The sequence below is a fragment of the Adiantum capillus-veneris genome, chromosome 24 (genome assembly GCF_014529385.1).
Source record: "Adiantum capillus-veneris isolate H3 chromosome 24, ASM1452938v2, whole genome shotgun sequence".
NCBI lineage: Eukaryota > Viridiplantae > Streptophyta > Polypodiopsida > Polypodiales > Pteridaceae > Adiantum > Adiantum capillus-veneris.
In genome coordinates, this window is record NC_140954.1 from 28,471,945 (window position 1) to 28,488,954 (window position 17,010).

General features: G+C 45.4%; 1 protein-coding gene across 2 annotated transcripts in view; it reads right to left on the reverse strand.

Annotated features, from left to right (window-relative positions):
- Nucleotides 1-852: 852 nt before the first annotated feature.
- Nucleotides 853-17,010, reverse strand: part of LOC147426140 (uncharacterized) — a 68,768-nt gene continuing 52,610 nt past the window's right edge. For both annotated transcript variants that reach the window (XM_086498375.1, XM_086498376.1), the window contains one exon: nt 853-2,330. In XM_086498375.1, the coding sequence (XP_086354501.1) occupies nt 1,556-2,330 (775 nt within the window). In that variant the 3' untranslated portion in view covers nt 853-1,555. The remainder of the gene's footprint in view (nt 2,331-17,010) is intronic.

A 17,010-nucleotide genomic window follows, 5' to 3' on the forward strand; every position in this document is an offset into this window, starting at 1 on the left:
AATTCCTTTGTAGCTTTTTCTAACCTTTCTTTCTCCTTATAGTTTCCATGCAAGAGGGTGCAAGCCGATAGAATTTAGTTTTTTGGAAGCCATTAGGAGATACCATTAGGAAGCTACCTTTGTTGAATTTTGGAAACGTAATGCTCAAAGGTTGTGGGACTGCCAACAAAGACCAAAGTAACAAGAGAGATAAGATCTGTGTGTGAAGGACTTCCAAGACATTTTGAAAAACCTCATAAAATCAATGAAGAGGTCTTCGTCCACCGTATCAATCAAATTCAAGCAATTGTGGCTTTGGACAAGACTCACAAGAGAGATGCAGAGGCTATGTATAGTATGCGGCCCCATCGATGAATGCTCAACTCGAAGAAAAAGCTCCTTGTAAATTTTGGAAGAAAATATAGAGTTACAACTAAGATTACAAAAAATTGATTCCATTTGAAGGAGCCTTTAAAGGAAAAGGGCATGTTTAGAAAAATGGTTTTACTAAGGCTAAAGCCTAAGAACAAAATTTTCAAACCTTAGAGGGTAGCTATTAAAGTGAAGGACCCCAATTAGCAAAAAAGAAATGATGCCCTTTAGGCTTTAAAGTATCAGAGCCCCAATTGAGGGCCACATATCTAAATCATCAAAGAACACTGCAACTTTTGAGGGGATCTATGGTTGAAAATCAGCCTTGCAAGTATGTGAAGATCACAAATGTTGATCTCACATGTGAACTAGGTGTGAACTCCATCGAAGGTGAACTCGTGCGCTTGCATGTGCACTAAATGTGAACTCCACAACTCATATGCACTTCAGTGTGGTGGTGTGAACTAGATCTACAGAAAGTGACCTCAATGTGAACCAGGATCATGCCAAAACTACTCAATATAATGCTATCATCTCCCTTACATAACAAGGCACATGCTCTAGAGTAGTGGTAAGGCATTCGTCTTGAGATTGGAACATTGTGAGGCCAACCCACATTTATTTCCCCCAAAGAATCGGATGGTCCACACTCAACGACAATCTGGGACCGTAAATCCCCTCAAGGAAAGGTATCAAACGGTGCCGAGGCTATAGAGGATGCATAACATTTGAAGTTTGTTCCCTAAAGCTTGTTGCAGATCTTCTGTTTTGACTCATTGTGGAAAGTTACAAAGCTTTTTGGATAGCTAGGCACTCCAAATGTACCTTCAAATTTGCAAGCCCAACTCTGCTCTGCCAAACAGGATCAACTTTGAACTATAATGCCTCTTTGCCTGTGCTGCATTTTACATTCTATCCTAGCTACTTGTACATACTCTCAGGGTTTCCCTGGCCCAATTATCATCTCTCGGAACATCGCTGTCCATTTGTGATACTCTCCATTAGTGGTTTTTGCTTCTGACTTGCATAACTATGCTACTTTCCTGACCAGAATGTACAGCTCTCTCTATGCTTTGAGTTCAAGCAAGAATAGATAACACACATTGGAAGCCAAGAGAGGAGAGACCTTGATATGGAATACTGCATGAAGAGGGTGAAAACTTCTTCTCAACTAAACGCAGACTTTTTTGGCAGCCACAGCCGATTATATTGCCTGCAACTTGAACTTCCGACGATTCCTCATGGAAGGTGACTGTTGAGAAGTAGCTCTTAGACCCACAAAATGGGGAGGAGAAACTCTCTTCTGCTTCGGTGAGTTAGATTTTAATGAGAGCAATGAAGGAAGGCATTCAGATTCTGGTTCTTTCAAAATGTCAGGAAAAGAATCATCTTCAGAAAACCCTGTTGTATTTCTGCTGGAAAATATTGAAGCTTCACAAGGAGTGTCAGGGCCTATCTTACATGAGGGTGCATTTCCGCTTGGAGTTGTTGGGTTACCCTGGAAGCCCTTAAGAGGTTCAGAACAGCCAGTGAAAATCGAGGATCTGACAGACTGCTGACATAACAGTGATGGAGAGCATTGAGCCAATTTCGTGTTGCTAACTGAGTCACTCCTAGAGTAGGATGTATCATTGCTTTGCTGAAAATTGACGGACGGTGATGAATCTGTGCCACCTGAAAAGGATGTGGACGATGAGTTTTTGCGTTGAGGAGCCTGGGGCAAGGGAGTGACAGTGCAAAAAGCTCCCAGCCCATCCCATTGTGGGGACAATTCAGCTGAGTTCGAGGCTTCGTGGGTGGAAGCCAGTGAGCTTGATAGACATCTGCCACCAATTTTTTGGACCACAAAGCTATTTGGGGCTGCCTTCGAGGTTTTTGGGAGCTTTGACTTTGGGATACAAGAATCTGATGATTGCAACTGCTCATCGGCAGATGAACACCATCTAGTCACCTGCTGTATTGTAAAGGAGCCAATCTCCCTGCATCATAGGAAGCATAACAGTTAGCAGTCAATATCATTTTCTGGAACAAAGCCATGGAAATCAAGACAAAATGAAAGAACAGAAATAGCACACGAGTAAGCAATGCATGATTCGATCCTGCATATAATCTTTGTTTTAAAATGGCAATGCATACAGTACCCAGCATGACTAATTTGTGCTAGCAGCCTCTGCACACCAGCGGCATCCTCTATCTCCACCTTCATGCCTTTACCTGATCTCTCCTTTGTTGTTGGTGTTCCTCTGCGCCCAGCGCTACCCTGCCGCTTGCCCTCTTCTGCAGCTGCTGATCGCTCTCCTTCCCTTTGTGTTTATCCTCCTCTGTGTGCGCACGCGTGCACTTACGCTATAGGTGCACATTGAACATTTGACTCTAACTTGGTGTGGGGAGTCGCCAAAACTCCAGGCCATCTCTGGAATTTTCCAGCAGCTCCATCGCTTCCCTTTCTGCCCCATCTCCTGGCAGATTAGGAGTATACCTGGCTGCATATACCCTCGCCATCAACTTCCTCCTTACCTCCTATATACATTGCCCTCATCTCTGCTGATTGCCCCATACCTGGCTGCTTGTGGCAGCTTGCTCGTGAGCATATCAAGGAAGGGTTTCTGGCTGCCCAATGACAGTATCCATACCCCTTCGGATATAATATACAAAATTGGGCCAAGTCCTGCTGTGTTTTGACACACATCGTGCATTTATATCTTTTCATTGTTGTCTTCTTGACGGACCAAATCAGCCATACATGAGTGTCTTTGAAGGTCATATACAGCTAGATCTTGGCCATCTCCATGGTAGCCATACCCACGATTTCTCATCCACACCATTGTGAAGGATTGGGGGCTAGCCTCTACAACACCTCAAACCAACACAATGAAAAGACTTTGAAGAAAATAGCTAACTAAGAAGAACATGGATTGATCTCTACTCATGAATTTGCTCATCCTTACTCACAACCCCGCCTACTCTTTACTAGCTTTCCTCTACACCGTCACGACTCCCACTATAATTCATTGCACTCTATGAAGCAAAGGGACCAATAAAATAAAATAAAAAACTTGAGGAAAAAAAGTTGGAAATCTTTTCACTTTTGATGACAAAAGCAAGGGCTTCACTCTATCTCAATCACCCTTACATGCGGTACTAGAGACTCCATATGCACTCACACATACACAAGATTAGATGAAAATCCATCCTAATCATACCCGATTCCAAAAACCACTCAGTTCAAGGAAAGATCAAAGAAAGTGATGGAAAACATGGGGAATTCCTTGCTCTTTCATATGTGTACAAGCAAAATATTGTTGTGCATACTCTTCCCTCAGCTAAGTGTATACAGAAAGCTACATAACATAGGTTCTATACCTTAAATCAAGATGAAGAGGAATCATTATGCAGAGCCAAATACCCAATTTCATCAACCCATCGAGGAGAGACAGACCCTTAACTCACAACATGAGGCCCTCATATAGCAACAGCAGCCCCTCCACAGCAAAAACTCCCACAATTCACCCCAAGCTACCAAAGCACGGAGCTCCTCCTTTGTTGAACCTCCCACCTCACTCACGAAAAGTTGAGATAAGCTAAGTTTTTGAAGTACTTCGTCACTTTTTCAAGTCTCAACACTTCTATGTACAAAAGCAGCAAAACAAGCTACCCATGCAACTCTCACGCATGTGTAGAGACATATGGCACACAAATCCTTTGAACACTTTGTACATGCATACTTTATTCACATGTGCAAAATCCAAAAGCATTAAAAGACCCATTTTAAAGTCTTTGGGATGGCTTGTGTCACAAAGTGATGATGTGGCATGCCCAACTGGAAAGAAATGGCCTAGAGGACAAGAGAAACTAAGCCTAAGAACAGAGAAAGTTCTGAACCTGACAAATGTGACCGAGCAACCTAAATTGAAAAGAATGAGGGATTTTTAAAATCCTAGTCTCGCCAACTTAAAGAGCACCAACCAAGGGGTCTAACCCTAAAAACTTATAAGCTTGAACTCTGGCTGGCAGTTTCGTAAATCGCACTAACTGCTGACGCGACAAGGCCGTACTGACTGATGATGTGGCATGATTGTACGGAACCTCTGCAAATTGCATTGCTGTGTTGACGCGGCAGACTGTACAGATTTTCGTAATTTGCGCTGGCAGATTTTGCAGTTTTTATGCGTAGCTTTTGAGGACCAAAGCTTTTGGGGATCAATGCTTCTGGGATTTGATGCTTTTGGGCATCCCTTGTACTGTTTATAAGTGGGAGCATCTAGAAGCAAAGTTTCGGAGAGAGTGTACCCTTGGGCAGTTGTACTTCGTGAGCATAATAATAAAGAAATATCGGAAGGGGCGCCAGTCTTTGAGGCCAGTTCGTCTTGGCTTGGAACTCCGTCATGCTCTCTCGACGTCCAGAGTGCAGATGAGGATGGATCTCCACCATATCTTCCCCCCTTCTTTCATTGTACTACACATTGTAATTTGTTTCAGTTCGTTTTTATTCCGGACATGGTATCAGATTCGCTATGTTGTAACGGCTTGGTCTCATAGGTCATTTTGGCCTTTTGAAGACGTCAATATATCATTTCATCATCTCTCTCTCTCTCTCTCTCTCTCTCTCTCTCTCTCTCTCTCTCTCTCTCTCTCTCTCTCTCTCTCTCTCTCTCTCTCTCTCTCTCTCTCTCTCTCCCGCGTCAAGTTTAGTGATTTTGCATTTTCTGATTGTGTGTTGCTATTGATTTCTCCCTTGGAGTGTCCAAGCCTCTAAAATAGGTACAAAGCTCAAAAAGATTCTTCTTTTACGGAGGATCCGATCCCTTATGCAACACACATGGGTTCTCGCGCAGAATATAACAAAGACAATACCCTCTGCGGGGAGATGTAGAAACGAGGAAACCCAGTGCGGGAATTGAAGAAACCCACGAAGATTTAGGCAAATTTCCGATGAGGAATTTTGCTAGAGTGGAATACAAACGTCAATGGCAGGTTGACAAATGTATAAAGATTGATCAAGTATCTAGACCCCCGAAATATATGAATCACCTTAAGAATTACCCAATCGCTGAGATTCACTAAGATGGCAAGAGGCCATTGATTCTCCTCACAAGACGAGAAGGAAGCTAAAAGGAAAGTCAAGTGCAAAAAAGTGGAAATTGTACTCGGAGAAAGAGCTGGATAGAGCTCTTGAAAAGAAGATGAACGAGTTAATGAAAGGCCGTAAGTACTCTTGGAAGAAGAGGAAATCAACACGTTTCCCAAATTATTTGGGCCAGAAGTCGACTTTCAAGGTGGCAAGCAAATCCAAGAAGCATGTTCATTTCAAGGATGACTCAAATTTTTCTTCGTCTTCAGAGAGTTCCGACAATTTGTCATCCTCTAGTTCCAATGAGGATGAGAAAGGACAGAAGAAGCGGAGAAAAAGCAACAAAAGCAGATTTTTGAAAAAGTCTAGAAGGCACGGGAGGCCATCTAGCAATTCAAAGAAGGAGAGCTCGTTCTCTTTTGAGAGTGAGAAATAGAACAAGAAGCCTAAGGAGTTAAGGATGGGGGCCAAGCAATTAGGTTTGACATGTTTTCAAGCTACCAAGTCGCCCATCGAGCCCTTGAGTTTATACAGCAATTTGACGTCACCTTCTCGAGAGGTCGGTTCTTAAAACGCTCCAAGGTCCGAAGGAGGACATCTTACTTGAAAGGAAATGCACAGACATGGTGGTCTACTCTATTGTTACGCAGAGAGGCACCTACGACATGGGTAAAACTAAAGAAAATTTTCACGTCAACTTGGATATCAGAAGAATATGAAGAAGATGTTATCACAGCTTGGCATCATTTGAGAATGACTAAGAAAGACACATTGGATGACCATTGCCAGAGGTTTTGGGATACCTTTTGTCCTCGTTTCAGAGGATCACTTTGAGGGATCATATTGAGCAGCCGAAAGAGAATCGGTAGTATTGTTTGCAATAGAAGTTCCGACTCTATTCAGAGACTTGTGGAACATGTCAAACAAGGTTCTGGAATGCATTCCGGCTCAATGACTTATCCTACGCACAGGTTAGTGTCCACCTCAACCAGGTAAGAGTCTTCTAATGACGCATATGAGGGTTGCAAACGAACCAAGGGAACCAAAGGCAAGTTCATCAAAAGTTTCCGGAGAAGAAAGGGAATCACATGATAGTGCATCTGAGGGTTCCGACAAAGCAGGGGAATCAATTGATGGTTCCTCAAAGAATTTAGACGATTGAGATTGAAGTGCCAGCAGACAAGGGAGGCTAGCAAGCCTACCAACAAGTCAAGAAGGCTAGTGGAGCAAAGAAGGCTAGTGGAGCAACCAACAAGTCACAAGGCACAAGAAAAGAACAGAAAGGTAAGCTAGATCCATTGAATAATTTGGTCAAGGGTACCTGTTTGGCCCTCAATGCAAAGTGGATGAGGAGGAGAACATCGCAAAGTCTCTTCAAAGAGAGTTTAAGCAAAGATAGTGTTTCGTGCCCTCTGTAGTGGGTGCTCCTCAGTGCAATGTGCGTGATATCTCACTCCACAGAATGCAAACATAGAAGACAAAGAACAACAGAGCAACAACAACTGTATGACTCGGCAGATCATGAATAGCACGAACATCACAAACTCAAAGAAACCGATACAGACTCTGACATGGCAGCACATTCAGCTCCAGCCCAAATCTCATAAGTACAGTGGGGGTGTCGAGACTCAATTGTGCAGGGATGGTACACACGTGCTGTGTACAACTTTGATGATAGACTCCAGATGATTGAGCACACAAAAGTAGATTCTCTATAAACCCAAACAGCTACAGATATATACAACATAAAGAGCCACCAACAACTCACCAATATCTAATCCAACTGAGCATATCTCTGAACTGTGGTGGTCGTGCACTTGGCCACGATGTCGACTGGACCACCACTTGTATCCCTGCCACATGTCACCGACTCAGTAAGAGAGTACGTCTAGTGTGGAACCTGGCTTTCAGATATTGGTAGCGACGTTAGAGATTCTATTGTGTCCTTCACCACTCGAGCCCTCTTCTTCTTCTTCTCAGGTAAACTTGATGTATGGGCAATAGATTTCTCTTTTGCTCTGGAGTGCGTACTCTGCATCTCGGCATCTACATCCACAAGGCTTACATGTATGTTAATCACCCAAGCCAACATAAGAGCTGCAAAGCACTGAAAGCTAGATTGTACCGACTGCACCTGTGCTTGAAACCTCTTCGCTCGGGACTGTAAAGATGTGTAAAGAATCTGATGGAAACCACATGGAATAGTGTGGATGAGACAATAGAGGCCGTCGCAGTGAGAGAACAGTGTAGGTACATCGCATCTTTCCTTACTTACTTTGGCATGGTGGAGGTGGGGGCAATAGCAATGGCAAAGGCGATTGCACTGGATCAGGGTCAGATGGCTGCACCATATTCCTGAAGACTCCCCTGATCGGAACAGATGGCTGAGAAGGTTGCCGATTGGAAGCTCTCGTACTTTCTGGTGTCGGAGGAGGAGGTACCACCTGGGACATCAGAGGGGGTAACAAGTAGCTCAAAACTTGTTGAAAACTTTGTAGCATCGGAAGATTCTACGGAGGATGCCACGAAAGAATGTCGTGAAGCTCGTTGAGCAAAAACTGCAAATATTATGTTGAATCCATGAATTCCAAGTCTTGGGTTCTTTATGGCTTATGCCCTGTAAGACACAGCGATGAAGACGGGAGCGCGTCCGATGCGCGATGAAGTTAGGGTGGGAGTGGCTAATAAGTCCGGGTTGGAGGGCGAAGATACCTCGAATAAAATTCCAATAGCTCTGTCTGTTCTTTTGTAGGACCGGTATGCTTTCAAAAAAGCACACGCCTGATGCTCTGATACCACTGCCACAAGACGGGCACCACGTGCCAATAGAAAAGAACAGACTGAACAGACTTTTAGCACTTCATTAACAACTGAATTGAGAGAGAGAGAGAGAGAGAGAGAGAGAGAGAGAGACGACACGCGACACGGAGTGGCAGAATTCCACCCCGGAGAGTATTGGCCCCAAACCTTGGCGCCCCTTTCGGTATTTCTTTATATTGCATCAACACAGTACAAGTCGGTACTCCAAACTCTGCACCTTCTCCAAGAAGCATGCCAGAGAATGAGCCCTAACCTCATATTTAAAGGCCCTTGGCCTAAAAAGCAATTACAGTGAAAAGCCTTTAAACTCAAAAGCATCTGGTCCAAAAAGCAATGCCAACTGCCAACGTAAATCACGAAAATCCGTACAACTGCCACGTCATCATGCCAACACAAAACGCAGAAATCCGTACAGCATGCCACATCATCATGTCAGCACAATTTTCGAAAAAACTGCCATGTCATAAGTTTGCGGTTCCTACTTTATTTTAATCCTTTATGTCACTTGGAGCCCCATCGGACAGGGTCCCCATAAGCTGGTAGGACTCCTTCTGTTACTTGTTCTCTTAGGGTTTAGGCCCCTCGGCCAGCATCTACAAGTTGGCTCCATTCTTTAGGATTTTGACACGTTAGCAGTTTGTAACATTGCTACTATCTTCTCTGGGTCGGGTGCTAAACCTTTAACAGACACTACATGGCCTAGAAGTGTACCTTCAGTGACCAAAAAATGACATTTGTTCGGATTGAGCTTCAGGCGTGCCTCTCTGCACCTGAGAAAGACAGCAAAGAGCTAAGCAAGGTGCTTTTCTAGATTCTCCACTTGGGGTTGAACACTGAGCACCCGAGAAGGTTGAAAAAATCATCCATGAAGATGCGAAGATGATCCGTAAGCAAGAGACAGAATATGAGATATATTGTGCGATTGAAGGAAGGTGGAGCATTTTTCAACCCAAACGACATTCTAGTGTAGATAAAAATACCCCAGGGAGTCATGAAAGCCGTTTTAATCTAATCACTTGGATGGATGCCCAACTGATTGTATCCACTGAACCCATCCATGAAACTGTACAATACATGCCCTGCTACATCTTCTAGCACACGCTCAGTGAAAGGTGTGGAAAAACGATCTTGGGATAGTTACCTTGTTCAGAGCGCGATAATCTACGCACACACGGATTTTATTGGACTGCTTCTTAGGCGCTATCACCATGGGTGATAACCACTCAGAGTGCTCCACAAGTACAATGATCCCTGCCTCTGCATTTTTTCTAGCTCTGACTTGACAGCTTCTGCATACTTTGGGTTAAGCTTGTAAGCTCAGCCTCTGACAGGTTTAGCCCCTTCAACCAGAGGATAGTATGGACACCCAATTCTGGTGGGATTCCTTCCAAATCCTTGTAGGACCAAGCAATAACATCTTTAAAAGAGTGCATGAAAGAGACTACCTGATCGAGTAGCACGGGATGCTCCCATAACCAAGCAGCTAAGAGGATGTGTTGAGGGTTGTCAGGGTCGCCCAGGTTGACCTCTTTGACCGGGTCAAGAGGTGTAGTTGGAGAGGGCACCTCAGAAGATGAAGAGTGAGCTGCCTCTTGGAGCTTCGAGACATCATGGGCTCGTGTTTGATCGATTGGAAACTCCCCATACTCCTCTTGTAACCATCCTGGTGAAAGCTCCTCGAAGGGTAAGTCTTCAAACACAGCAGAGTGCTTTTGCGTGGGCGGGGCGTCAGACGCGAGGGATGTTAAAGGAAGAGGTGGAACGTTGGCAAACTCATGCAGAGGAGATTTCTTTCCCCTTCGGTGATGTGTTATAGGTTCACCAAGGCCAACGCCTTCCATCAGAGGAACACTTGAATCATGGTCATCAAGGACTAACACACTTGCTTTTGGGACTCGTATACTTTCTATTGTACGACTTGGGTCACTGGTGTCAGCCTGAGGATCCGGGAGAGAGAGTGTATCCACAAGTGAGGCTCGAATAGAGACCACATAGCACGGCATCAATGTGGTAGCTTCCGCAAGTCTTCGTCAGACCCGTCAGGTGAGGTAGGTTGCTCGAAGTCGGGGTTAGATTGTACTGACAACGAGCTGTGATGAACTACTGGATCCATACCTCCTTCGAGTCAAATTGGTTGCATGGGGGAGCCAGGAGTATGTATCCACATGGCATCGTTTCCCCAATCATGAAGTGCCTTAGTATGCCGCAACCATGGTCTACCAATAAGCAAGGGAAATCCCCCCTCCACCTGGGGAAAATTGACCACCACAAAATCCAAGCTAAAGGTGAAATCTTGTACCTTCAGAGACACCTTGTCTACTATGCCCACTGGATAGACTATCCTCTGGTAGACCAATGTAACAGTGAATGGAGCATGGCGGGTAGGCTTCAACCCTAAAGCCAACATAATGAACTCTGGCATCAGATTGATCCCAAAACCACCATCGACTATGACGCCGGAGAATTGATGCCCAAGAATAGATACAGTGAGACGAGGACTTTTGTAATCAGTGAGAGGTGCTGCTCGATAGGAAATCATGTAAGACTCTGAGGGCTATACGAGGAGGTGCTCGCCATTAGGCCCTGCACCCAAGTACAGAGACTGAATGACTGAGAGGTTGTCAATTCTGAGGGTTGCATCGAGCCAGAGCATATCATTAAGGGATACTTGCTGAAAGGTGTTCTTCAAGATTGCTTCCGTTGTGGGCTTAGCTTCTGCGATCTGGGCTTCCTCTAGAACTTTGACCTGTTCCAAGTCAGCCACTGCTTCCAAGAAGGCTCCATCAATGTCTGCTAGTCATAGAGACTAGTTGCTCTTAGCACCAATGAAGGGCTCTTCAATTGGGTCAGGTTGTGGAAGTGGAGATGGACGAGATGGACCTGTTGGCAAGCTGAGACCAAGAGCTGCTCTTTGTGCCCGAGTGAGGATGCCAACGAGCTCCCCCACTTGTTGTGGCCTAACCGTATAAGTAGCACGTGATGGCTAAGGGATGGTGTTCACTGCGATCAGATTCATCTTCGAAATGTGAATTCTTGTTGGTTTTGAGTTGGGACTGAAGATGAGGATGCCCTTTGCTTGGGACAATCCTTACTGTAGTGGTCCTTAGACTCCGGACAATGTCAGCAAGGAGGAGACCCTTCAGGTAAAGGACACTTGCTTTGGTAATGCCCATATTCTCCACACTGTAGCATAAGATGGGCCGATTTGATGGACGAAACGGAAACCAAGAGGTCTCTGCTCTTGTTGCATAGAGTTGGAGGCTGATGTGTAGAAGCTCTAAGGGGCTGAGGCAACATGGGTATAAAAATTTTGAGACGGAAAAGTACTTGACATACCTTGGACAGTAGCGGTATTGAGCAAAGGTGGATGAAATTTGGATGGCCATAGGGTGAAACCATATTGGATGTTGGTGCTAGCCCTTGTTGAACAGAAGGACCGAGACTTTGTTGTATTTGCCGCAATCCCTTGATATAGTAGCAATCCTTGTCTTCATGTCCAGACTTTTCACAGAAGTGGCAATAAGCACGAAGGGGGCAGTCCTGGGGAGGGTGTCCTGGAGAGCGGCATGAACTGCACCATACCATAGCCTTAGTCTCCTGCTGAGACCTAAGCTCAGCTACCTCTCTCTTGATTTGATCCAAAGCCTCATGATGTGGGGGGGCTTCTCCTGTCTAAGAGAGATTGATTTCTCCTCTTCAAGAGCGCGTTGTAGTTTTAGGGCTTCAAGTTCCCTACGTAGAGAAGTCAAAGGGTCAGACGGACTCTCCAAGAGCACAGAGGCAGTCTCTACCTGAGAAGAGTTGGTAAACAGTTTCCTTGCCCCCTCTATCCTAGTAGCAGCTGCAACAAACTCCTCCAAGGTGGCATCAGGTCGTAGATTCTCTCTCAGTTTTTGCTGAGAAGTCTTTGGAAGAGTCTTCTCTACCCATTTCTTGACCATGAACTCACCTGCTAGTTGAGGAAGCTTGGCGACAAGAGACTTTGTTCGGGTCATGAGTTCTGTAAAAGTCTCTTTGGGCTGAAGCATCAAGTTGGCCAACTCATCCAAAACCCTTTCTTGGAAGTCCCCTGGTCTGAAAGCTTCACAAAACTGTTGTCTTAATGTGGCCCAATAAGTAAAGTGGTTCTCTGCAAACTGACTATACCACTTGTCTGCTAAGCCATCCAAGGTAGATGGGAAGAGTACTAAGTAGGCATCTTCTCGATTGAGCCCACGACCTCTGCAGACAAAAACAAACCTCCGGGCATGGTCGTCAGCATCTTCTGTGGAGAGACCCTTGAAAGTCGGAAACTTAATATTCACCTTAGCTAGAACGCTTGTGAGCCCCTCCATGGTTGTCTGTGCAAGAGCTTGCTGTAACACAACGGATAAGAAGTTGATTGATGGGGATGACGAGGGAGGTGTAGAACTGTTTGAGGAGGAAGGGAGGGGTAATGGGGCTAGTGGACTTCTGCGAATGTCGTACCCTCTGTAGTGGATACTCCTCAGTGCAATGTGCGTGATATCTCACTCCACAGAATGCATGTCACGTGCACATCTAACCCTATGTGTACGTGGACAAGCTACCTCAAGACAAGGGTTCACTTCAGTTCAGTTGAGTCAACCTAGATTAGGGAGTGATCTGGCACTTTTGTGAGTCTGTTCGCAGACCGTGCATGTCCAAACACTTAGATTAGATGCATATCCTTTGGTTGCACACAGCATGATCATCAGATTACCATCAGATTCCATCAAGAGCATTTTTACAGTGCATAGACCTATTTTCCCTATTTTTGACATTTTTCACTTATTATTTTTTAATAACTTTTGTTGGGAACTGGATAGGGCAAATTCACTAAGTAAGTATATATAGAAACCTAGCGCTAGCACTTTTTGGCAGAAGAGGCAGCAAGGACCGGACCTCCACAATGCACCTTCTCAAGCAAAACTCCCCCAACTGAAGACCTAGCGTTAATAGAGAGTGGGGTCTTCGGAGGAGGGTTTTGACAACATTCTGGTGTCGTATTCTTCTCTCTCTATCTCTCAATCTCAACACCTTCATTCACAATGTTTATCCACTTTGTTTGTAGCCATTGCACTCTCTCACTAAAGAAACGAAAGGCTCTCCCTTCCGTAAGTAAAAGGAACCCTTGAGCACAGTTCGGAGCACTCATCTTGAGCACAACTCAGCATTCACTTCCGCTGCACCTTACAATGTAAACATAGAATACAAAGAACAACAGAGCAACAACAATAGTATGACTCAGCAGATCATGAACGGCACGAACATCGACAAACTCAAAGAATCCGATACAAACTCTGACATGGCAACACACTCAGTTCCAGCCCAGATCTCATAGGTACAGAGATCTCATAGGTACAGTGGGGGTGTCGAGGCTCAACTATGCAGGGATAGTGCAAATGTGTTGTGTACAACTCTGATGATAGACTCCAGATGACTGACCACACAAAAGTAGATCCTCTATAAACCCAAACAACTACAGATATATACAACATAAAGAGCCACCAATGGCTCACCAATATCTAATCCAACTAAGCATATCTCTGAACTGTGGTGGTGGTGCGCTCGCCACGGTGTCGACTGGACCACCACTAGTATCCTTGCCACATGTCACCGACTCGATAAGAGAGTCCGTCTAGTGTGAAACCTGGCCAACTGTGACTAACTGTCTATCCGTGCCAATCACTGTAGCCCTGCTACAAGAGCTATACCTTGAAGCTTTTGAACTATTAGTAGTGTCTATGCCAAAAGTTATCGATGAATCAGCAGGTTGAATCTGGTGCGATGCGGACTGCACAAGAGGACAGACACCCCACTCCTTCGTCACAGATTGCCTAGATTGAATAAAGTCACTAATTTCTCTTTCAGATTTTAGGGATACTAACAGGCTCAAAAAAAATTCTAGTGCATCAAGATGTCTATCTGGATGAGATGACTGGATATTGGTGTGAGATCAAGAGCTCCGGAAGGATGAGATGGCTGCATGGATCTGTGCATCAAGAGGTATGGACAAAATAAGATCGCTAGATTAAATGATTGAAACACAAGTGTTCATTGTGAACTAAGTGTGTGATTTTGTGAATTGCGTGCCATGTGGATCAACTGTCTTGTGGGGATAGTCATGGGCATGGTTTGCTTGATTGAAATATGAAAGAAAGGATATGAATATGATAGTAACAAGATTTAGCAGATCAAGACATCCGTGAAAAGATCAATGCAGTCTGGATGTGATTGCTAAATGGTTACAATAATCATGATTTGTATCTAAGACCCTCAACAAGAATGTGATTGATGAGTGATTGATGTCTTTGTAAAACTGTTGGATTGGTGGAGTCTAGCACATGGGTACATAGAGTCAATGTCTACTAAAGAAAGTTATCCTATGGCTATTTTGCAAGCGTAATCAAGGGTGATTACAATTCTCTCAAGAGGGGGGGATGTCACAAAGTGATGACATGGCATGCCCGAGAGGACAAGAAACATTGACCCAAGCACAGAGGAAGTTCTGAACCCAGGAAGTATGGCTGAGGGGCCTCAACTGAAAGTAATGAAGGATTTTTTGAATCCTAGTCCTACCCAACTTAGAGCGCACCGGCCGAGAGGCCTAACCCTAAAAACTCAAAAGCTTGAACTCTGGCTCGCAATTTCGCAAATCACGCTGATTGTTGAGATGGCAAGGTCGTACGGACTGATGGCGTGGCATGACTGTACTGAACCTCCGCCAATTGTGCTCCAATGCTGAAGTGGCAGGCTGTACGGATTTCTATAATTTGCGCTAGCAGATTTTGCAATTTTATGCGAGGCTTTCGAGAAATACAGCTTTTGGGGATTGGTGCTTTTGGGATTTGGACATCCCTTGTACTATTTATAAGTGTCCATAGGGTCACTCTCTAGGAGCATCTGGACGCAGAGTCTTAGAGAGAGTGGACCCTCGAGGAGTTGTACTTTTTGAGCATAATAATAAAGAAATACCGAAAGGGGCACCAATCTTTGGGGCCAGTGCATCTTGGCTCGGAAGTCCATCGTGCCGTGTCGACTCTCAAGACACCCTCTCTCTCTCTCTCTCTCTCTCTCTCTCTCTCTCTCTCTCTCTCCTCTCTCTCTCTCTCTCTCTCTCTCTCTCTCTCTCTCTCTCTCTCTCTCTCTCTCTCTCTCTCTCTCTCTCTCTCTCTCTCCCCCCCCCCCCATTGCCCCTTCAAGCTTCTGCCTTGCTCCCGCTCGCTACCCCTTCACGCTTTTGCCCTGCTCCCGCTCGCTGCCCTGCCCCCTGCTCGCCCGCTCGCTGCCGCCTGCTCTACACCCGCACCCGCTGCCCTTGACCCCCCGCTCCCTCTGTCCCGCTGCCCTTGCCCCCCCGCTCCCTGCTCCCTTTGTCCCGCTGCCCCTACCCCTACTCCCTTTGTCTTGCTGCCCCAACCCAGCGCTAACCTAACGCGTAGAGAGAGAAAGAGGGGCGGAGAAAAGAAGAGTAGAGAGAGGGGGGAAAAATTGCGTAGAGAGAGAAAGAGGGGGGGAAAATCGCATAGAGAGAGAAAGAGGAAAAAAAAAGACAGAGAGAGAAAGAGGGGGGGGAAATCGCGTAGAGAGAAAGATAGAGGAAAAAAAAGACGTAGAGAGAGAAAGAGGGGGAAAAATTGTGTAGAGAGAGAGAGAGAGATGAAGAAAACCTCTCTCTCTCCCTCTCCTGATGTGGCCCCTCAATCATGAGAAAGCAGAACAGCAAGGATGACCCGGTGGAGGATGCCAACCAAAAATGCAAAGAAGAATTGAGCGTGTCCATCAGCAAGATCAACCGCCACCTCCTAGGTACTATTAACGAACTCGGCGCACGCGTAGCAGCACAAGAAAGCACGATACATACACTCAAGGATCACGTGAAGGCCCAAGATGAAGAAATCGCACTACTCAAGAAAGACCTTGCAGAGGTGCGATCGCAGAATGTCCTCGAAGAAGGAGAGCTTCAACCCTCTGTCATTGAAGAACTTAACACAATTGAGGAACAGGTACGGGCCATCAAGGAAGATGAGGAGCAACAAAAAGAAATGACGACCTCGTCGGTAGATGTCATCACAAAGACCCAACAAAAAGCAAAAAAGGCCCAAAAATGGATCGAAATTGTCAAGAAAAGAAAAGGCAAGGAAATAACCCCCACTTCCACGCCAACCATCATCAGCTTGACACTAGCAGAGGAGCAAAGGAGACGTGTACGGGCCTTACACGTAAGGATATGTGGACTCTGATCAGAGACAAAGATAATGTGGATAAAGAGGTGAAAGAACTCACGACTTAGGTGGGAGTCAGTGAGCAGACGCATACGAGGGCTTGGAGAGTGGACACTAAGAAAAGTGGGAGCAACAGAGAAACCTCAAAGGAAAGGACGCTAATTCTCCGCTTCCCCTCCATGGAAGGGAAGAAAGACTTCTTCAAGAAGAGACCGACTCTAGATTCTCAAGAAGACTGGCATCTTTCTTGGAGATGACCTCACCCTCTCGCAGATTGCTCATATGCAAGAAGTAATGCCGGAAATAAGAGCAGCAAGGGAAAAGGGGAAGATTGCTTTTTACAAGGATGGAAAGGTGGTGATATTGGAGCGACGCCACGCATGACGGTGGAGACCTGTGGGACCACACTAAAGATGGCAACCTGGAATTGTAATGGGTCACTCCGTCTTGATGTAGGGGCCTTTGAGGATAGCTTCACGGGGAGAGAGATCATTTTCTACTATGAGACGCATCAAGCACCTGGACGATCCATGCCACAGGTGA